Raw genomic sequence first — 19,980 nt, forward strand, 5'->3', positions numbered from 1 at the left:
AACTCAATTTTTGATTACTTCAATTTCCACTTACGTAATTAACATAACGTTTCTATACTGAATTTTAGTCATTTTTATCAGTAATAAGATTGCAGCAAACAATATAGAAATACACGTATTCATCAGAACATTTTTTTTACTCAAATATATTTTTAATAAATGATAAATAGAAGTAAACAAAGAAAAATGCACTAAGGAGCGTATTGTAAAAATTTCTTTATAATCAACCAAATATGTTGAAAATACAATTTTCATATTAAATAAAAATAAGTTAAGTTTGAAATGAAATTATGAAATATTTCGTTTGGGGAACAGATACTGTTATATTTTCCAAGCTCGTTGTAAATACAATATTCTCATTTGATTTACACTTTAAACAATTATGAAGCACTATCTCTGAAATCTACGTTCATTATGGAAATTGTAAAATATTTGGTCCAAAATATTGAAGTATAAACAGACACATTCTGTTGTCCGAAAAAGCATATGATTCACATTGCACTAAATAACAAAGACAAAGGAATGCGTCTTGTAAAAAAGTTTGAAAGTTTTTATCGGAAGCAAGTTATGGTGCACCATAGAAGCGATTCAACTGAAAGGCAAGGCGTCGGAAAAAGCGCGAAGAGAAGAAGAATATGCATTCCTCTGTGTCGCTTTTCTCTTGTTTTTGCGCAAATATATCCGGCTGAGCTTGCTCGCATTCAGAATAGGTACGCACAAAGAAAGAAGAAAGCAGCTGGAGTAGTATAAACACTCGCTGCCAAGCTATAATTAAATGCGACGAGAGTAAGCGATATGTGCGAATCCACGCGTATCAAACTCTCATCTCTTGCGCTTACTCGACGCATGCTAAATCTCATATCAAATACAGCTCTGATCAACTGTAAATTGGTCATCTTATATGGATTCGTTTGGAGCGTAGAAAAATTGACAGATTACGCTACATAAAAGGGTCTTTCGGGCAGTAATGGAAAGCTAAACCATTATACACCGTTGTACTTAAAAAATGGTAGCCTTTCAAGGCTGCTGCATGACGAAGCCAAATTCACAGAGCTTGAACAAAGTTACTGCCGTGAAAAGTGTTGCAGCTCAAATCCCAGTCGCTTAATCACTGAAATTTATTAACCTTTCTTCTAGGTTCGCATTCAATTGCGATTAGCGCGCACTTTAATGCATTCGTTCATGCAAATGATATTCGTAGCAAACATACTCGTGGGTTAAGGCTGCGCTTGAAAGAACCAAATTGCGAAATTATATACGTGCACACGCATACACGGTAGCGGCGCGCTAGTGGAAAGAGTTATGGAAATCCGCACCGCGCCGCACATTTAAATTATCGTCAGTTCGAAATTCACTGCCAGCGCATCAAGTCGTTTTGTCGCGCTGCCTCGTACCTGTAAGTTTGTCTTTTATCGTACGCGACGTCGTCGTTGCGAATTTTTCATATGTGATTCGTGGCATATAAAACTTTGACATTGTCCAAGCTGTCACCATAAGATATCGCTTTTTTTTTTAACCGTTGGCGAATTTGTCCAAAATTACTTGGCAACGTTTACTGGAAATTCGCCAAAATCTTTTATAAAAGTTACACAGTCGGTTTATCACAGTTGAAAACGAAATTTAGTTGGACAGCGACACCCGATCGAGTAAATCAAACAAATATGACGTGAATTATTTTTGACAATGCACGCAGCGTAGGTAATTAAAGAATTATCAAATGATCCATGTTGATTGAAATCGCAGCAACGACATCGGCAATATACGACATACGTTATGGCAAATGTAGCACACACATTAATGCAAGTAAACACAACAAAGAAACGTATCCGATTCTGATAGTTACTGACCGTAAAAGTTTCCTTTCACGTCTCTTTATACGTACGTAATAAGACTATTAATTATGTAAAAATTCCACAAAGTAGGCTGCATTCCAGAAAAAAAAACATGCGTACTGTCAGATGTAATGATGTGTCTTCTCAGTCCATAGAAATGTTTTTACTTTCAGTCAGTTTAGAATAATGTTGAAGCTAATAAAAATCTTTTAATATATTTCGGTACGAAAAACCGCAGGTGAAATTTTATGGTATGTATAGTAAAATAATAACTTATAATTCATATTTTAGACAAATAATATTAATTGTTCTAGTAGTTTTATCAACTATAAACAAATATTTGTATATTTATTTAATCAAAACATAAAACTGCTTGTTATATTTTTGTCTCCACAGTATTCGCATAGGTTGACATTAAAAAAACCCAGCGAAAGAATGTGTAGGTATAGTAGATAATTGCCATTTTTCGGTTTGATAACACGGCAAGACGACTTGTATACGAGGGGAATCCTCCATCCTCGAAAAGAAAAGAGAGAGAGAGAGAGAGAGAGAGAGAGAGAGAGAGAGAGAGAGAGAGAGAGAGATAGTTGGTGACCGTGTTTAGAGGCGCGCGCAAGTCCGAAAGTTCCAAGTTTAGCTTTCCGCAAGCGCACAAAGGAGTCGACGATCATTTAAAAGGAGTTCGTTGCCTTCTACCCACTTCATTTCACCTCTACGCGATCACGAGCCGCGTTAACTCCTCGTGCCGAAGTTTGGCTATTGCTACGGTACGGTAATACGTAGTTTTTCACGTTCGTTCATATGTGATTAGTGATTTGTGTAATTTCGTGCCATTGCGGTGATATGAAACGTCCGCCAAACATTAATTACGTCAAACTAATCAAATTATCTAAATATAACTCTTGAATAATAAAACATTACTATTTGTTTGTCACACAGAACGTGAGAACTTTATGACGAGCTGAAGTAGAAAAATAAATATGTGAACGAACAACGATTTCCACTTACAATCGACCTTCATTACGTATTATTACATTGCTTGGCGAATCAAGCAAAACGAATATAGAGGTAGTTTGATTCTGCTACCAACGCTCTACGTAGTGTTCGATCGTAACCATGTGAGTACATTTTTATGTTGTAACTACTTTTATATTTCCTCCACATTTTTTTTCCAAATTATATTTCCCAAGAAGGTTGAAGTTTACATACATAAGAATAACTCGACTGATTTTGCTACTTATTAAATGGTTTGTATCAAAGTTGTCGATAAAACAAGTCTCCAAATGATACAAATCACACGAAAAGGTGATGTGTAAGAGTTATTTATCTGAAATAAAATTCGATTCGACTCGAATGTTTTTTATTCGCTTAGTTATCACCTGAATTTTCAATACGTAGTCATACAGGTATACATTGCGGTTACGTGACTTATCACTTTAAAAAACAAAAAAGTTCATTTTAGAGAAATAAAGCGAAATACCAAAATATACAACAAAGGAAAATTTAAAACACGTTGTAGAAAAAGAAGCTAGCCGTAACATCTCAGTGTCAACAAAAAAAGGAGATCCAATGGCCTTGTATACGAGATCCGTCAACGAACAAAGCCATGATCATTTTCTACTCTTTACCCAATAAAATCACAATAGTCAAACTTGCACACAAATCAACGGCAATGAAACAGATAATGACAAGAGCAGCAAAAAATAATAAAATATAATGAAAATGATGTTGATGTTGAATATTCAAATAATTAAAATTAAAACGTTATCAATAATACAAAAAGATTAGAAATTCTATTGGAGCACGTTTTCCATACAATAAATAACTGCACAATTATGAAAGTTTGAATGTTGCAGGAAGTAAACTCAATCAAATCGGAACAGTAAAAACTCGCGTGGCTCTCTAAATGGAAAACCTCCCGCGGTTCGGCGACCTACAGAATCGCCGAAGCTCATTATTCAGCGGTGTTTACCAGCGGCACAGCTGCGTTACGAGGAGCGGCGCTGCATCTGCGTCAGCGCCAGCTGTGTTCGCGGCGGCGCGCAGCAACAGTGCTCCCGAAGTGGTGCGCGCGGACGGTCACAGAAGCATCGCCGTCGCCGCCTCGAGCTCGTGCTCGCGCCGCCGACCCAAGATGGAGTCGACGGTGGCGGCGAAGGCCGGTCCGCTGCAGCAGCAGGAGCAGCGCTTCCGCGCCGACAAAAGTATCGCATACAAGGCTCTCGGCGAAGCACCCTTGAGCAGCGAGGTCCCGGCCCACTCGGTTGCGGGCCTCGGGCTCACTGACAAGCAGATCGTCTATCAAAACCCCGAGCACTGCGCCAACAGTTTCCCAACTTTCGAGCACATCAGGCGCCAGGGCAAGCTCTGCGATGTCACTCTCAAAGTAATCTATATTATAACCTCCATCTCTTACTATAATGTTTGCATCTGCCTCCTTGTGGCAATGGTGTAATTGTACAGATAGATCTGTATAATAAATCAATCAAGTCACACATTGCACGTCTCGGTTTAGGGTGCGCACAAACTGTTGCTTATCCGTAAACATAAACGACAAATCAGACATCGAGTCACGATCCTCTGGAGCGCAGACTACAATGAGTCTTTTTCGCTCTCTTTTTTTCTGCACTGTCGACATTTCGTTTCCGCGCTTAAATGGGAACAAAACACTCGTTCGCACTTGTAGTTCCGAGGCTTATGCAAATACTCAGGCTTTTTTCTTTCAAATAAGCTATGCATTTCAAGTAGATCGAATTTTTCAATTATACATCTTTTGCACTTTTAATCGATATATCGAATGGTCATTTCAACGTACACCCAAAATTCTTGCGTGCTTACAAACATTAAGTAGAAGCCTTACATCGATTGCAACACCATTGTCTTTAGCTGCACTGAAGCGGCTAATTATGCAAGTGAATGCTCGCTAACCGGTGCCGTTGGAATGTTTTTAATTCATTACGAAACTCGCTGTTCAATAGGTTTTTGTACATACACTCAACTGAAGTATTTCATCGCATTTCAAGATTGTAACTTGTTGAAACATTACAGTCAAGCCGAGAACTTGATGATTATGAAGTTTGCAACGTTCATCGTGAACGAAAAAATCGAAAATTTAAATATGAGGATTTGACTCCATATATTGCTTTAAATATCAAACTAACAATATAAAATACTATAGTCAGTAGCTTATAAATATATTAACATTGATTTTTTCGTTCACGATGAACGTTGCAAACTTCATAATAATAGAACTTGATTGATTTGTAGAAATTTGGAAATCATGTCTGCCAAAATATTTACTTCAATTTAACAATTGGCTTTTTATAACATTCGATACGATTTTTGTTACTAACAAATTAACTCATTTAAGGTTCTTTACACGCTAATCATTTCATGTAATCATTGCTCAATACTTTCAGTTAACGCTCAATAGTTTTATACTGTACGCGTGTGCATTAATGATAATTATTATTATTCTGCAGATTTGCTCTTACTTAAATTAATGTTAAAATTCTGGTTTTTCAAATGAGAAAACAAAAGTATTTTAGAGCATTTTTATACATAAAATTTTCGCGTACCGTTGGCTCTATTGGAAAAAGAATGATAATACTACCGATAATTACAATACACAGAAATGTCGTTAGAAAACGAAAACGTATGATCGCATCACAATGAAAATCATTGGTTCTGTTCGTAATGACCTACAGGCTTCTGGCTCTATTGGCACTTTGCCAGGAGCACGTTACAATGGAGCTACTATTTGGCCTGTAAATTTCATTCAATCATGCAGTTTACGCTACATAGGACTTTTACTATGAATGCGTCATGTGGGTAACGGTTTTCAAAAGAGGATCGATAATTATTAGCTGCTTTTATTCACACTTCAAAGGTTTAAGCTCCACTCAGTGTTTATATTCGATTTACAGTTCTAAGTTTTTTCTTTATTTCTAATCAAAATAGAACAACGCTTTTCCGTACTCCAATCAAAACCGGTAATACTGTTTTTTCTTTATTTTGATTCTAAATGTATACATTTTATTGAGAAGCATGTTAAAATAAGCACAGCTATGTAATTTAATATGTTGTTTATAAGCAAACGAACTTTATTTTCAATTGAGGTTGATGAAATCACATATAATTATTGAAAATAAATACATTATACAAATGTAATAATTTCATGTAATCTTGAAGCATCGCCTTGATTGATCATAAATAAAGTATTGCCTTGAATCGTGTAGATTTTGTTGGTGATTGACCAAAAGTCTTGAAAATCTGTTTGTTTTCATTGCAACTTATATGAAAAGTTCCTTAGTCCGACAATGATTATCCATAATTTTTAACACATTAAACATTGTTGAAATCGATTTTATTTATTCGTGCGGTGACTTAATTAGAAATTTGATTTAAATACGAAATAACTTTTTCAGGTCGACGATGAAAGTTTCAGCGCGCATAGACTAGTCCTTGCAGCCACCATACCATACTTCAATGGCATGTTTCTTAACGATATGGCCGAAAGTAAACAGAAAACAATAACCTTGCAAGGATTTGATTCGACGTAAGATCAATCGATTTTACGTATTATCGATCACAGAGCATTTGAATAAATTAGATTATAAACAATGTGAATTGCTCACAGGGCGCTAGAAGCTTTCATAAACTATGCGTACAGCGGCCGCATAATATTGACGAATGACAACGTTCAAAGCATTATGATCGGCGCGTCATTCCTCGGGCTACTGCAAGTGAAAAATGCATGCGCCGACTTTCTCAAGTCGCGATTTCACCCCCACAATGTCCTAGGGATCCGCAACTTCGCGGATATGCTCAGCTGCACTCCTCTTCTCGACCAATCCAACAAATACATACACCGCTACTTTGAAGATGTTTCGCAATCGGAGGAGTTTCTCGGGCTTCCATTCGATGAGCTCCGCGATCTCGTCAGCAACGACGACCTCAACATCAGTTCCGAGAAAGAAGTATTCGAAGCCGTAATCCGATGGCTTAAACACGACGCTGAGGCTCGTAAAGATAAACTGCCCGAATTATTAGCCCTCGTAAGGCTGCCGTTACTTTCTCCGGAGTACCTTGTCGATTGTGTCGCCAAGGAGGAGCTGGTTAGGTCTTCTCATCAGTGCAGGTATACAATGTCTTTACTTATTTGCTTGCTCAATTTATTTTCCAAGTACCAACATAAACTTGTTTTTTAACTCTTCAGAGATTTATTGGACGAAGCTAAAGACTATCATCTTATACCTAATCGACGATATCTGATTGACAATATAAGAATACGACCACGGTGTAATTTCGTAATGGGGCACATTTTTGCAGTTGGTGGATTAACAAAGTTTGGAGACTCTCTCAGTACCGTTGAAGTTTTCGATCCGTTCACCGGTAAGATTCATTTTCTGCCGTCAATTATATCATGCGCTGACTACTTTACTTTTCTTAAATTTGCGTGATCAAGGAACGTGGCAAAAATCGGAAGCGATGACGACCCTTAGAAGTCGAGTTGGAGTAGCCGTACATAAAAATAAATTATACGCTTTCGGAGGCTACAACGGTTCCGAACGACTATCAACAGTTGAAGTGTACGATCCATATAAAAAAATTTGGAAAATCATAGCTCCCATGCATTGCAAACGAAGGTAATTCAATTCTAAATATTTTGTCAATATTTTGACGTTAAAAACAATTTAATTTTATAGTGCGGTTGGAACGGCGGCTTTGAATGATTATATATATGTTTGCGGTGGCTATGATGGTGTAACTTCTTTGAAAACAGTTGAGAGGTATTGCCCAGATAGTGATAAATGGCGGATGGTTTGCTCCATGAATAAGCATCGCTCTGCTGGCGGAGTTGTTGCTTTCCAAGGTTATATTTATGCTCTGGGTGGACATGATGGCTTGTCAATTTATGATTCGGTTTGTCAAATTGTGCACTTTATATTATGTATGAAAAGTTAAAATACCATAAAAGTAAAACTTATTTATTTAAGGTCGAACGATACGATCCTCGAACTGATACTTGGATGGTTGTGAAACCAATGTTAACTAGAAGGTGTCGTCTAGGAGTTGCTACATTAAATGGAAAACTTTACGTTTGTGGAGGATACGACGGTTCGACATTTTTGCAATCTGTGGAAGTTTATGACGCCAAAACTGACACGTAAATTTTATAATATGATTCTTGTAGATTCAAACTTAAGCTCGACGTTAAATGGACTATTTATATTACAGGTGGAGTTACGTGGCATCTATGAATGTAATGAGAAGTCGTGCCGCACTTGTTGCAAACATGGGAAAACTCTGGGCTATTGGAGGATACGATGGAATTTCAAATCTTTCGACTGTTGAAGTATATGATCCAGAAACAAATATATGGATATTTGCGCCATCAATGTATGCCCACGAAGGGGGAGTTGGTGTCGGTGTTATAACGCTGTGATAAAAACGTTAGTGAAGTAACTATACGTTTACCAGTCATTTTCTATTCAAGAAATCGTACTTTAATAGATTACCATATCTATCTTAGCCTATAACATGTCAATTCTATTGGTGCTTAGCTGGACAAACTAGTATTCATTGAGAATAATAACATAGTGTTTGAAAATTACCAGACTTTAATCTCTGGTTATATTTGCATTTTTAAATAAAGTTGCAAACTTTTACTTTTTATTCGGGCTTTTATCGTCGTATTTTTATCTAAGTTAACCTTTAGCGTTAATTTTATACGTGATCGTTAAAATTAATTTACTTAAAATTAATCTTTATTTCCTACTTAAAACGCGCTATCTACTCCTTTCTACGTATAATTTTTTAATTCTTAAAAAATTTAATCATCAGCAGTGAGTTATCTATGAAAAGAAATTAAAAAATTTTGATGACAGTCATATATTTTAATGACAAAATATACTTCTCTTAATAATAATGTATAAGAAAATTACTATATTACTATATGTTTTTATATTATGTGATCTCAATTTTATTTTATATCGTAAATAAATAATAATACCTCATGTTTCTATATGACATTTGTAATGTATTATTGCTATTTTATTATTCTTAAGTAATATTATTTATAAAATAAATAAAAATTACATATAAGCATTTAAATTCACATTTAATGCATATAACCTTAACAATTATTTGATGCACTCAAAATACAACGGTGCATTATATTTGAACCCAAGTAAACTAAATAAATAAAACAGAATCAGTGGATTATAGTTTAAAAAAAAAAATTACATGAGTTATATTCATGTTTCGTATTTTTAATTTTTTGCTATGATTATTGTGTCTAGACCTTTTCGAAAGGTAGCAAGTAATTTTTTTTAGATTCACGAAAAAGGCTATGGTAAATATATGATAAAAGAGTCATAAGCAAGTAAAAGAATTAAAACGCAGTAAAAAAAACGAGTTCATTTTAGTTTAGTAATCAAAATAGATGGTCGTTCGTTCAATCATATACTATCGACAAATTTATGAAAATCATCGTTCATCTGATAATAAACTCTGTATCCGAGAATAATAATGAAGATGCAAAGAGTTTTTCTCTGCGAGTTAATTGCGCTGTGATGAGCCCCCTCTACAATCTACGTCTGGCGGCCACTGTCGGTTTGGTGAACGAGTCTATAGTGCGTCGGCTTTCGTGGAAAATAGTCAATCAGTCGCTCGGCGCATGGTCAGCGTACACGCATTACTGCCAGTCTTTTGTGTTTGTGTTTCCATCTTTCTCTTGTATATCTTGTTGTAAGCACTGTATCTCATTCTTGCAAACGGTGCTGCTCGCTGTATAGTTGCATTTGGTGCGTAAGCGAGCAATTTTTCTCGACAGTCGCTCGTAGAATTTCGGAGTTGAATATTCCGTAAATACGTCGTACGTTACATTGTGCTCTCTGTTGTTGACTACTTTTTTAGGCAGCCTGTGTGCATATAATAGGTAATGGGTATTATTATTTTCGTTATCATTTGTTTTTAAAAGTCCATGGAGTGTACTGTGCTGTGCATGACACTGATGCGTTTTGTTTACGATTGCTCACGAACACATGATGCACGCGCCTATGATATTACGTGTACCATATATACGTGCACACATCTTGCATGTGCAATGTAAAATAAAAACTAATGTGCATAACATCACGGCTTCGCTTTCCACGCCCTTTAAGTGATTTCTTTTAAATATTCATATTTGATATTGTATATGAATTAACAATTTAACCTTCAATATTTTGATTTATAAAAGCGTATAGGTACGTTGCGCTAACCTTGCTAACGAATATGTTTTGACATCTGCATACTGCCTCCTGTAAAGAGATTATGCGTGGGTTGGTTTTGTAGGTTAGAATGAATTTGTGTGTGTGCGCACACGTATGTGTGTGTGGGGTTCAGTTATTGCGCGATAGAATACGTAATTTTTGGACAGAGCATAAGCAAGTCATTCTTTTTCCGTAGCCTGATTTTACTCACAACACTTATCTTTATTCTTTCAGGAATCAATCATTGTCACGATAAACTCGCTTCTGCAGAATGCATGTAGAAGAATATTTATGATTAAACGCATTTAGGTGATGCCCAGATCGCTTCATTGTTGTTAATTCAAATTCAACGTAAGAACACTACAAACGCTTTTACAACATGCCTCCCAAACAGAGAAAAATTGCGATTATGGGTTATCGCTCTGTTGGTAAGTCAAAATTAAAAGCCTTTTAATTAACTTATAAAAGTTTATTTCTTTATTAAAAAAATATAATTGAAAAATACATCAATAAGTAAAGCTGTTTCTTAATTTTCAGGCAAATCCTCACTGAGTATACAGTTTGTTGAAGGACAATTTGTTGATTCTTATGATCCTACTATTGAAAATAGTAAGTTTATTGTAGCGTTTACAATTATTTAGCCATTTTTATGAAAAAAATTTTCCTCTTTGAATATTCCTTTTATAAACTACAAAATACACATTGTGCTAGTACAAATGAGGTATAATTACCATATTTAGCCACTATAAGTTGTAATTTTATTTTTATTTATTAAATGTTATTTATAGTTTTAATAGCAGTTCATCATTATATTAATTGAAGAAGTTAGAAAAGAATATGTTAAGCATAAAATAATTTGCTTGTATAAACTCAAATAAGTCAGCACATACATTAATGAGTTTTTATTGTATACTAATTTTTTTTCAATTTATATTACTGATAAACTGTATTAATATCAACTCATATTAACATTACTATAGCTTTTACAAAAAGTACAAGAGTTAATTCTCAAGATTATGAAGTAAAATTAGTTGACACAGCTGGTCAAGATGAATACAGTATATTCCCTACACAGTACTCAATGGATATTCATGGATATGTTTTAGTATACAGTATAACTAGTGCAAAAAGTTTTGAAGTAGTACAAGTTATATATGATAAGCTGCTTGATATTACAGGCAAAGTCCAGTAAGTCTTATGAACATATAGGATTGTTATTAATTCAAATTTATTTATTGTTATTAGTTCCTATTAGTAATTATTATTCATTTTGTTTCAGTGTACCAATTGTTTTAGTGGGAAATAAAACTGATTTGTTTGTAGATCGAATGATCTCTACAGCACAAGGAAAACGATTAGCAGATTCTTGGCATGCAGCTTTTCTAGAAACTAGCGCAAAGCAAAATGAAGTAAGTAAAGAAAAAGACAATAATTTGTTGCCTCACTTTCACATTTGTCTATAATATAAGTGCTCATTTGTAACTATTTCAGGCTGTTGCTGACATCTTTCATACTTTATTACTTGAGATTGAAAAGGCTGATGGAAATGTACAGGAAAAATCCAGCTGTGTAGTATCTTGAATTGAAAAATTAGGTATTTTTATTTTTTCAATGGTATGTGATGTATTTATTATTGTTAATCAAAATTATTTTATACTTATTTGTAAAACTAATTTTCACACTTAATTATTTAAATTTATAGAATTTTTTCTGATTACAGGCAATTTATGGTACAGAATGTATAGTGGCAATGTATAGATAAAAGACCAGTCTTCTGTCAGTGATTGTTCACCTCTACAAGTCTTTCCTTAACAATAGGCATCAATTACTTTAAAAACATGAAGTGATTAATATCTTAATCCATGTGTATACATAGAGGAGTGCATTTCCAATGTGAATAGCTGTTATCAATCCTAAATTCTATGTAAACACATGATTTTTTTTCTAAACAAATTCAAAACGAAGATAAGAAAATGAGGTATTTTTAAAGCATTTTCTTCAAATATCTTAATTTCTTACATCATCTATTTTTTTTATCTTGAAAATTTGTTATATGCGAAAGATCAAAGTTAATAGAACAATTTATGAATAGAGGACTTAACTTTTTATTTTATTGAAAAATTTCGAAAATAGGAGGATGTACATTTTTCTAAAAGTTCTAATGTTTTTAAATTAATATGATTTGTAATGTGCAAATTTTAGAATGTGATAGATTCATAAAAGGTGATAAGTTGAATATGACTAGAATGTATGCTTTCACATTTGTATTTAAGGCACATTAATAATTTTATATAAATATAATGGTCCTTTACAACATGAACATTTGTGTAAGCACAATTGTTCATTAACTTATACATTTCCATGCTCAATCAATTTTTGGTCAATTTATTGATTTTATACTTGTCAGAAAATCAAATGCTTTCGATAACAGAATAATCGTAATGATTTGGAAAAAGGACCGTTACAGTGTTCATATAAAATATCGAGTATACATTTGTTCACTTTTTGATACAGGCGCGAGCGCAAACATGAAAGTGTTATTAATGTAAATTGTGTTAGACAGGCATGTACAAGTTGAAAAATTAAATTGTAAATACAGAAACAGTTGTACTCAGAACTGTACGATCTGTATAAAACTTAAAGTAAAATAAAATAAATATGTCCACAGTTTTGAGTTTATTTTATTTTATAACAGATATTTTTAAAAGCAATCACGCGACGTTTTGTTCGTATCACCATTTCTTACAAGTTAACATACCATAAAAAATAAAATATTCTATATTTACTTCTACCTTGCACACAAATTTTGTGTAATATGCTAATCTTTCAAAATATTTTTTTAACAACTATTTTTACTATTATTAATTATTCTAAGAATAATTGCACCAGAGTAATATTAAACCGATATTGTCCTTGTGATTACTAATTATTTACGCCGTTTTTTTCGTTCTAAACTTAAATCGCGTGTTAATGATCGTCGACGTTTTCTTAATTCTTTTATAAAAATGATGTCATCATCACTGTTAGAAACTTCTTTTTCTAACTGAGAATTGTGTACATAACACTCTTCTTTTTCTATGCTTTCATCATCAATTGTTATTACTTCTGTTACCATTGTTTTTGTTTCATAATCTGTTTTACTCGACTTTTTAGATTTATTAAAATTTCTTGATTCTATCGTTTTAATATTATCACAATGCATGGCAGCTAATGTAATGGTTTGAGTTGACTGTTGCGTAAGGAACAACTTTTTATAAATTTCATCTAAGGCTAACAACGCTTGGGATTTTTTGTATACTTCATCATTATTTTCTTGATTGTACTGAATATTTGTATCTAAACTAATGTGATCATTATTGGTTGTCTTTGTTGGATCTTTTACAATGCTTTTAGTTTGATATTCACTGGATACTGTGTCTTTTACACATTTGTACTGGATATTTTTATCACATATAATAATAGAATTGTTTGATAAATCAAGCAATGACTCTTCTAACTTTTTCTTACTAAATTCAATGCAAATTGATTAATAAAAGTAACAATATACACGTTTACTATACATTTAATACTTACAAACTTTCATCATCAGTAATCTGCAACAATAGTCTTATTTTTTGTTCTACCTCTTCTTTTTCTTTACAAATATCACAGTAATTTTCACATGCAGAAAATAGATCACCCCAATATTCAGAATAAACTTTATGCCTACATCTTCAAAGAACAAAGATTATAACATACTTAATATCTTATAGACATTGTTATAAAATATTAGTAATAATAGTGAATTGAAAATTACACAAACTTACTGCAATTGGACAAGACTATTCTTTATGCAGCATTCATAATTAAGGCAAGAAGATGGTGTACAGTTATGTATTAAATCCTCCAATTGACAATAAATTCTACAGTAAGACATTCCATAAAAATATCGAGCTTGACTTGATTGTGAGTAATATTTTTTAATGCTTGGAAGAACATACCAATATACAACAAACCTGTTTAAAATTTTTTTGGATTATCAATTAAAATATGCATATTAAAAAGTTATAACATGAAATAACATGTACCTAACTGATTTACTAGCAATTAGTTGGACAAGATTATTTGTTACTGTAAGCATGTTAACTTCATCACATACAGTAATTACTTTTACATCTTTGACATTTTTTAAATGTTTATATTTTTTACGTGAAACTGTAGATTAAATAATTTAAATTTATTAACATATTTAAACTTTCAATACTTATCAATTTTAGAATTATAAATACAGTATGGTATTGTTGGGATTCCTACAGAAGTGAGATATTTTGCAATGCTTATTGTTGCTTCCAAATCCTTACAAATAATTAACCCCCAACTTTCTTTCTCCTACAAAATTGAAAAAATATATTTATTTGAATTAATTACAAGGACAAACTTTGACTCCTTACTGCAGAATTGTCATTATGGGAAGAAAAACAATTTTGAATAAATTTGATTAGATGTACTAAAGGGTCTGGTAATGTATTGATGTACCATGTGTCATAGTATAGATTGGACCTAAAAACAGGCATAGCATATATCTTTGGATTCAGTAAATCAAATTTTTCTATTATATCCTTTTGAGCCTGCAATTTGTTAATGATTTAATTCATATAATTTTAGTAACTGTTACAATCAATATACAATATATAAAAAATATTGTTATTAGAAATCAAATGTTCATAATAACAAAATGAAAGTATTCTAATGCACAGATAAATACCTCTAAATCTGTTGTCGCTGATATTGCTATAACTGGTACTCGAATAATTTTTAAATCAAGATTTTGATACTGCCTTCTAAGATTTTCTTGCCTTGCAATAATATTATCAGCTTGATCAATCACTATATAAAATAATCTATGTTTATTTATTTTGTTGAGAATAGTCTAAAAATTAACAGAAGCAGATTAAAATTTTGATATAAATTAGTGTAGTTACAATTTTTAACTTACTTTAAAATATCCACTTTCATATTGGTAAGGGGTAATAAATAGAATTTTGAAATTGGATTTCTCTGAAATAATATCCTTTTCAATTGCCATTTTTTGTTTTTTGGAAGTATTGGAAGTTAAATAATTTGTCTTAATATTCTTTGCTTTGAAATAATTTTGTTGGGCCTAGAATGTATAAAAATCTCATTATCTAGTACTTTTGAAGTATTATGCATAAATTAAAAATATTTTCAAACCTGGATATATGAAACTCTGCAAGAAATAACAATGATAAAAGCATTTTCTTTCATCATAACAGGCAATTGATAGCACAGAGATTTACCAAAGCCTCTAATAAAAACATCTCTTCTGGCTGAAAATTTTTGATGATAAATTTATAATATAAATTTATAAACACGTACAGTATTAGACAGGTTAACCTCTAACCTTCCCAAAGATTTTCTGCTGCGCACTGTTGCAAATCATTAAGATATTGTTTGAATCCAAATATTTTTTTCAAACCTTTTTTTAGATTTCTTTTACTATTCATGATTTACATTGAACTCACTTTTACTATACCTATATAATGACTTGCATTATTAGTATATTATAAAGTTTCTACACTTATCTTGCATAAATGGCTTTGCTTCACTGCTTGATCGCAATTTTGACCGGTAGTTTCAACCCTGATTTGTACACGCGACGGAAATTAATTCTGATTCCGATGTGACATACTGCCTATGTCATGTGGTTATGCACATTTATAGTAAGGCAGCCGCGCGAATATTCAAAACCCCTTTCTTTATATTTTAGCGTATTACTCTTAACTGCGTAGGTTCTTATTAGTTCTCACGTTCGTCAAATATATTTTCACTTTCCCTTAGATACTTAAATATCAAAAACGCGAACGATAATAAAATTGTCACTTGAGCGCTACGACGAGGCGGGTCATAATTAACGACTTGAAAAGGAAAACAATGCTTTCTCGCGACGACTCTCAACTCCTCAAAATTTAATGAGTTTTCCGCTGAAAAGTCTAAGCTTCGTCGCCGTTGCGAACAGCTACGCTACACGTGCGGACCATTAGCGAGGAGAGAAGAGAGGTCGAGGCTGAGAGACAGGTAAAGAGAAAAATCACTCTCCCAATTCGTTAGCGCCCAGAAAAGGAACCCTTTTGCCTCCTGTAATAACTTCACCTTTCTATCTGCGCTATTGGTTTACGCCCGCAATTCACGCGAATTTAAATAGAAATTAAACGCGGTTCAGGTAACTTGGGAAAAGGAAAAGACAAAAATTATTTTGAACGAGGACTTGATTACTCGTAAGCCTCTAATATATTTGATATGATGCTATAGAAAATAACAGGGCCAACTAGACGGTTCGGTAGCGAAGTCGAGTCTGAACTCGCGATGCGGTGTCTCAGCTCCGTTTGATGCTGCTCGTTGCCATTCGCGCGTGCGGGGGAGGGAAAAAGGATGTCCCTTTTCTGGGCACTGGCGAATTAGGAGGCTGGTTTTCTCCTTCCCTGGCTCTCAGTCTCGACCTCTCTTTTCTCCTCGCTATTGGTTCACACGTGCGGTGTAGCTGTTCGCAATAGTGACAAAATTTAATGGGCTTTCGGCGGAAAACCCATTAAATTTTGACGATTTGAGAGTCGTCAAAAAAGTTGTTTTTCATTTTCTTATTTTTTTTGAGCCATCCTTTACGACCCGCTGTGTCGTAGCACCCAAGTGATCATTTACATTTTACGGTTTATGCTAGCCTATTATATGTCTATTCAAGCTCAATATTTATTTGAACACTCGTGCTTACTTTCTATTTTCTTTTGCACGTAGTTTACTGCTCTTACTTCGTGTACCTGACGATACGTAACGTCAGTTCGTCACACCTCCTTCCATAGGACAAGCTGTTTTATCGCAGAGAAAACAGCACTTCTAACATCAGATAATAATAATTACAGATAGTCTTATGAAATGTAATAACATAAAATCACGCTACAGTCTAAAGGAAAGAGCCAGTAAAGGGAAGAAATATATAAGAGGTATATATATGTATATATATATTTTTTTTATTAATTCCATGTTATTATTATTATTATTATTATTAACCAGAGTATAATATAATTATAGTACAAAATATTACAACAAGTAGTAATAATTATACAATTTTACATTACAAATTTGTAACCCGGCAGAGGATAAACCTGTTCGCTGGTCTGGTATTTTAAAACTACTAAACACTTAAAGAAAATTAAGAAAAAAACAAAAAACTTAAAACTAAGAGTTGGTTTGTATAATAGATTATACTATTTCACAGATGAGGTATGGCTTAATATTGGTAGCAAGAATGCTTCCTATAAAAGCTTACTTCACCAATATCTTCGATTTTGTTCTTCTATCTCCAATATCTGATTAACATTTGTCTGGCCGTTACGATTGTCGTCATTGATGCTTTCATTTTTCTTGCGTTTGATATTCTTTCGTATGTATTTAGTCTAACAGGACAAGTAAGTCCTGTAGCACACGTGACTCTGTAGTGAGGGAACATTTCAGTATGCTGCCTATGTGAATCACATTTACATGTTGCTGTGAATACTATGTCATCTAAGACTATCAAATCTTTATATTTAGGTTGTTGTTCCAGTGAGTACAATGAATTAGTGAAAGTTTGATATCCTCTGATACCTCTATAAAAGTATAATAATGCTTTATTGTTTCCAAGATAATTGATGTCTCCATAGGTCATTCGAATATTATTTGTTTATAGAATCGGTTTTCCTGGTGTATTTTTTGGTTTACTTGTTTCTATTTGCATACTATTGTTGTCTGCAATGTCATCTATTTGTTTAAATACTGTTTCTATGGGTTTATATCTTACTTTATCTGTATTTGGTTCTTTGTGATCTTCTTTGTTTTCTTCTTTTATGAAATGTATATGTTTTTTTACCAATTAATTGTTTGTAGGTGCAGTATTCACATTTATTAATGAAATTTATGTTGGTTGTATCTGTTTTTGTTAGAATGTAAGTTTCGTTTCTTTTTCCCTCTTTGAGTCCGTTTTTTGTTTTGGTATTAATAGTTATCCGTTGTGAGTTCCATGCTATGTTAATCACATTTGCAATTGTTTCTATTATTTTTCTGTAGTTATCTGATACTTTAATTTTTTTCATGTTATATTCAGACATTCGACGATGAGAAAGATTGTGATGAAGTGTACAAGTGCCTTGTGAACACAAATATGTCCTTACATCCAAGAGAAACTTATCCTTATCCACATCCACATGGACTTCCAATGCTGAATTTAGACTATTATCAAAGTTCCCTTGTTGCTTTAGTTTGTAATATATTTGTTGTAAATTGTTGCAGTGTATTTTGTGGTTCATTGTATTACTGTATCTAAAATGGATGGCCTTTTATCCATTTTTTTATTTTGTCCTTTAGTGTTTTTGTATTGCTATTTAAAGTTTTGAGGTGAGAAGGTAGTTGATTGAAGGTGGCCAAAGCTCTTGTATAGCTATCTTTAATGCTGATTGTTAATTTTCTTTTAAGGGGCTGTATAGTTTTTTTCCTTGTTACGGAATTTTTCTTCAGGAACATATCTTGCAGGTTAACATAGTGATACACTAGAGATTCCATGGTGAATGTTTGATCTATGTTTAGTGGATTTTTTTCATTTATAAACTTGTTTTTATTTATTATTTGTAATAGTCGTGTTTGTAGAGTTTGTATATATTTGAGCCTTCCAATGTATGCTCCACCCCATGCTATAATACCGTATGTTGTTATGCTATGGAAAAGTGCATAGTAAATCATACGTAGATTATCTGTGCTCATTATCCTAGATAATTTGTAGAAAATATAAGTTAGATATTTTAGTCTATTGTATAGCATGTTTGTATGCATGTCCCATCTCATATGGCTATCGAAATGCACTCTAAGGTACTTAGTGTTATCAACTTTTCGAATGGGTGCACCCTTTATATTTATATGTAGATATGTAGAGTTGCTATTGCAGTTATTTCCATATGCCATGTATACTGTTTTGTCAATGTTTAGTGACAGTTTATTCAATGCTAGCCAAATGGATATTTTGTTTAAGTGGAAGTTCATATTTCTTTCGACTTCATGCCATGTTTCGCCTTTCACGATAGTTACCGTGTCATCAGCTAAAGCCAACACATTATCATTTGGTAGCAATTGTAACATATCATTTATATAGATTATGAAAAATAAAGGTCCCAATATTGTACCTTGTGGTACGCCAATGTTGATTTGTTGATATTGACTATATTCACCATTAATTTTAACTCTTTGTTTCCTATTACTTAGATAGCTTTTGATAAGTTCATACACACTTCCTCTAATTCCATATCTATAGAGTTTTTTGAGTAGAATTTTGTGGTCCACAACGTCAAAAGCTTTCGCTAGATCCAAGAAAGTTGCTGCTATTGATTTACTATTATCTAGTTGATTGTATATTGAGTTAGTTAGGTAGTATAGGGCATTTTTGGTGCTAAGACCTTTTCTAAAACCAAATTGTTTATTAGAAAATAAATTATGTTTGTTGAAAAAACTTGTAATCCTGATTTGTATTAATTTTTCAAAAATTTTGGCGATATTTGATATTAAAGATATAGGTCTATAGTTTGTTGGTAGATACTTCTCTTTAGTTTTGTGGATAGGAATAATTTCAGCACTTTTTAATTCGTCAGGCCATATTTCTTTTTGTAAGCATAAATTAAAGATATAGGTCAACGGATCACTTATGTGGTTTATTATCATCTTTAGTACCTGAGTGTTGATGCCGTCAGATCCTCCATTTTTGTTGCCCATTTTTCTTATTGTTTGTTGAACTTCTATTCTATTTGTTAAATGTAGAAAAATACTGTTGTTGTTCATAGACGGTATAGTAATGTTATTATTTATTGGTTGTCTAA

General features: G+C 33.0%; 3 protein-coding genes across 10 annotated transcripts; 2 read left to right on the forward strand and 1 right to left on the reverse strand.

Annotated features, from left to right (window-relative positions):
• Positions 1 to 1,358: 1,358 nt before the first annotated feature.
• LOC131671492 (kelch-like protein 18) lies at positions 1,359 to 8,772 on the forward strand. Of its 4 annotated transcripts, none has more exons than XM_058947954.1 (10): positions 1,359 to 1,396; positions 2,772 to 2,950; positions 3,689 to 4,218; positions 6,260 to 6,390; positions 6,472 to 6,972; positions 7,051 to 7,226; positions 7,300 to 7,480; positions 7,541 to 7,757; positions 7,832 to 8,001; positions 8,073 to 8,772. In XM_058947954.1, the coding sequence occupies exons 3-10, from the start codon at positions 3,739 to 3,741 to the stop codon at positions 8,278 to 8,280; spliced, it is 2,064 nt and encodes a 687-aa protein (XP_058803937.1). In that variant the 5' UTR covers positions 1,359 to 1,396; positions 2,772 to 2,950; positions 3,689 to 3,738; the 3' UTR covers positions 8,281 to 8,772. The 4 variants fall into 4 exon arrangements, with proteins under 4 accessions (XP_058803937.1, XP_058803936.1, XP_058803935.1 ...); XM_058947953.1 differs by lacking the exon at positions 1,359 to 1,396 and adding an exon at positions 2,526 to 2,599 and having other exon boundaries at positions 3,675 to 4,218; XM_058947952.1 differs by lacking the exon at positions 1,359 to 1,396 and adding an exon at positions 2,526 to 2,599.
• A 405-nt stretch (positions 8,773 to 9,177) lies between these two features.
• On the forward strand, positions 9,178 to 12,758 carry LOC131671489 (GTP-binding protein Rheb homolog). 3 transcript variants are annotated; one of them, XM_058947947.1, is made up of 7 exons: positions 9,178 to 9,774; positions 10,325 to 10,518; positions 10,628 to 10,699; positions 11,071 to 11,278; positions 11,370 to 11,499; positions 11,582 to 11,684; positions 11,811 to 12,758. In XM_058947947.1, exons 2-6 carry the CDS (start codon positions 10,470 to 10,472, stop codon positions 11,669 to 11,671), a joined length of 549 nt encoding a protein of 182 aa, XP_058803930.1. In that variant the 5' UTR covers positions 9,178 to 9,774; positions 10,325 to 10,469; the 3' UTR covers positions 11,672 to 11,684; positions 11,811 to 12,758. The 3 variants fall into 3 exon arrangements, with proteins under 3 accessions (XP_058803930.1, XP_058803932.1, XP_058803929.1); XM_058947949.1 differs by having other exon boundaries at positions 9,183 to 9,640; positions 11,582 to 11,704; XM_058947946.1 differs by having other exon boundaries at positions 9,184 to 9,774; positions 11,582 to 11,704.
• Positions 12,759 to 12,910: 152 nt separating this feature from the next.
• On the reverse strand, positions 12,911 to 15,723 carry LOC131671487 (ATP-dependent DNA helicase Q5-like). Of its 3 annotated transcripts, none has more exons than XM_058947944.1 (11): positions 15,613 to 15,659; positions 15,492 to 15,516; positions 15,302 to 15,417; positions 15,066 to 15,230; positions 14,835 to 14,999; positions 14,521 to 14,697; positions 14,359 to 14,458; positions 14,158 to 14,284; positions 13,897 to 14,085; positions 13,664 to 13,801; positions 12,911 to 13,596 (listed from the first exon to the last, which is right to left on the reverse strand). In XM_058947944.1, exons 3-11 carry the CDS (start codon positions 15,356 to 15,358, stop codon positions 13,017 to 13,019), a joined length of 1,698 nt encoding a protein of 565 aa, XP_058803927.1. In that variant the 5' UTR covers positions 15,359 to 15,417; positions 15,492 to 15,516; positions 15,613 to 15,659; the 3' UTR covers positions 12,911 to 13,016. The 3 variants fall into 3 exon arrangements, with proteins under 3 accessions (XP_058803927.1, XP_058803928.1, XP_058803926.1); XM_058947945.1 differs by lacking the exon at positions 15,613 to 15,659 and having other exon boundaries at positions 15,302 to 15,317; positions 15,388 to 15,417; positions 15,492 to 15,540; XM_058947943.1 differs by having other exon boundaries at positions 15,492 to 15,723.
• Positions 15,724 to 19,980: the final 4,257 nt, after the last annotated feature.

The sequence above is a fragment of the Phymastichus coffea genome, unplaced genomic scaffold (genome assembly GCF_024137745.1).
Source record: "Phymastichus coffea isolate CEN01 unplaced genomic scaffold, Cenicafe_Pcof_1.1 PCOF00127, whole genome shotgun sequence".
Taxonomy (NCBI): domain Eukaryota; kingdom Metazoa; phylum Arthropoda; class Insecta; order Hymenoptera; family Eulophidae; genus Phymastichus; species Phymastichus coffea.

What these genes read in the sequence shown, in the direction of transcription:
- LOC131671492 (XM_058947954.1), top strand. Translation starts at nt 3,739, where the DNA reads ATGGAAAACCTCCCGCGGTTCGGCGACCTACAGAATCGCCGAAGCTCA. An exon ending in AGTTTTCGATCCGTTCACCG is followed by an intron (nt 7,227 to 7,299) that starts GTAAGATTCATT and finishes TGCGTGATCAAG; the next exon opens with GAACGTGGCAAAAATCGGAA. An exon ending in TATGACGCCAAAACTGACAC is followed by an intron (nt 8,002 to 8,072) that starts GTAAATTTTATA and finishes TTTATATTACAG; the next exon opens with GTGGAGTTACGTGGCATCTA.
- LOC131671487 (XM_058947943.1), bottom strand. Translation starts at nt 15,594, where the DNA reads ATGAATAGTAAAAGAAATCTAAAAAAAGGTTTGAAAAAAATATTTGGA. An exon ending in ATTGCTAGTAAATCAGTTAG is followed by an intron (nt 14,086 to 14,157) that starts GTACATGTTATT and finishes AATTTTAAACAG; the next exon opens with GTTTGTTGTATATTGGTATG. An exon ending in AATAGTCTTGTCCAATTGCA is followed by an intron (nt 13,802 to 13,896) that starts GTAAGTTTGTGT and finishes TGTTCTTTGAAG; the next exon opens with ATGTAGGCATAAAGTTTATT.
- LOC131671489 (XM_058947947.1), top strand. Translation starts at nt 10,470, where the DNA reads ATGCCTCCCAAACAGAGAAAAATTGCGATTATGGGTTATCGCTCTGTT. An exon ending in TGATCCTACTATTGAAAATA is followed by an intron (nt 10,700 to 11,070) that starts GTAAGTTTATTG and finishes ACATTACTATAG; the next exon opens with CTTTTACAAAAAGTACAAGA. An exon ending in GATATTACAGGCAAAGTCCA is followed by an intron (nt 11,279 to 11,369) that starts GTAAGTCTTATG and finishes ATTTTGTTTCAG; the next exon opens with TGTACCAATTGTTTTAGTGG.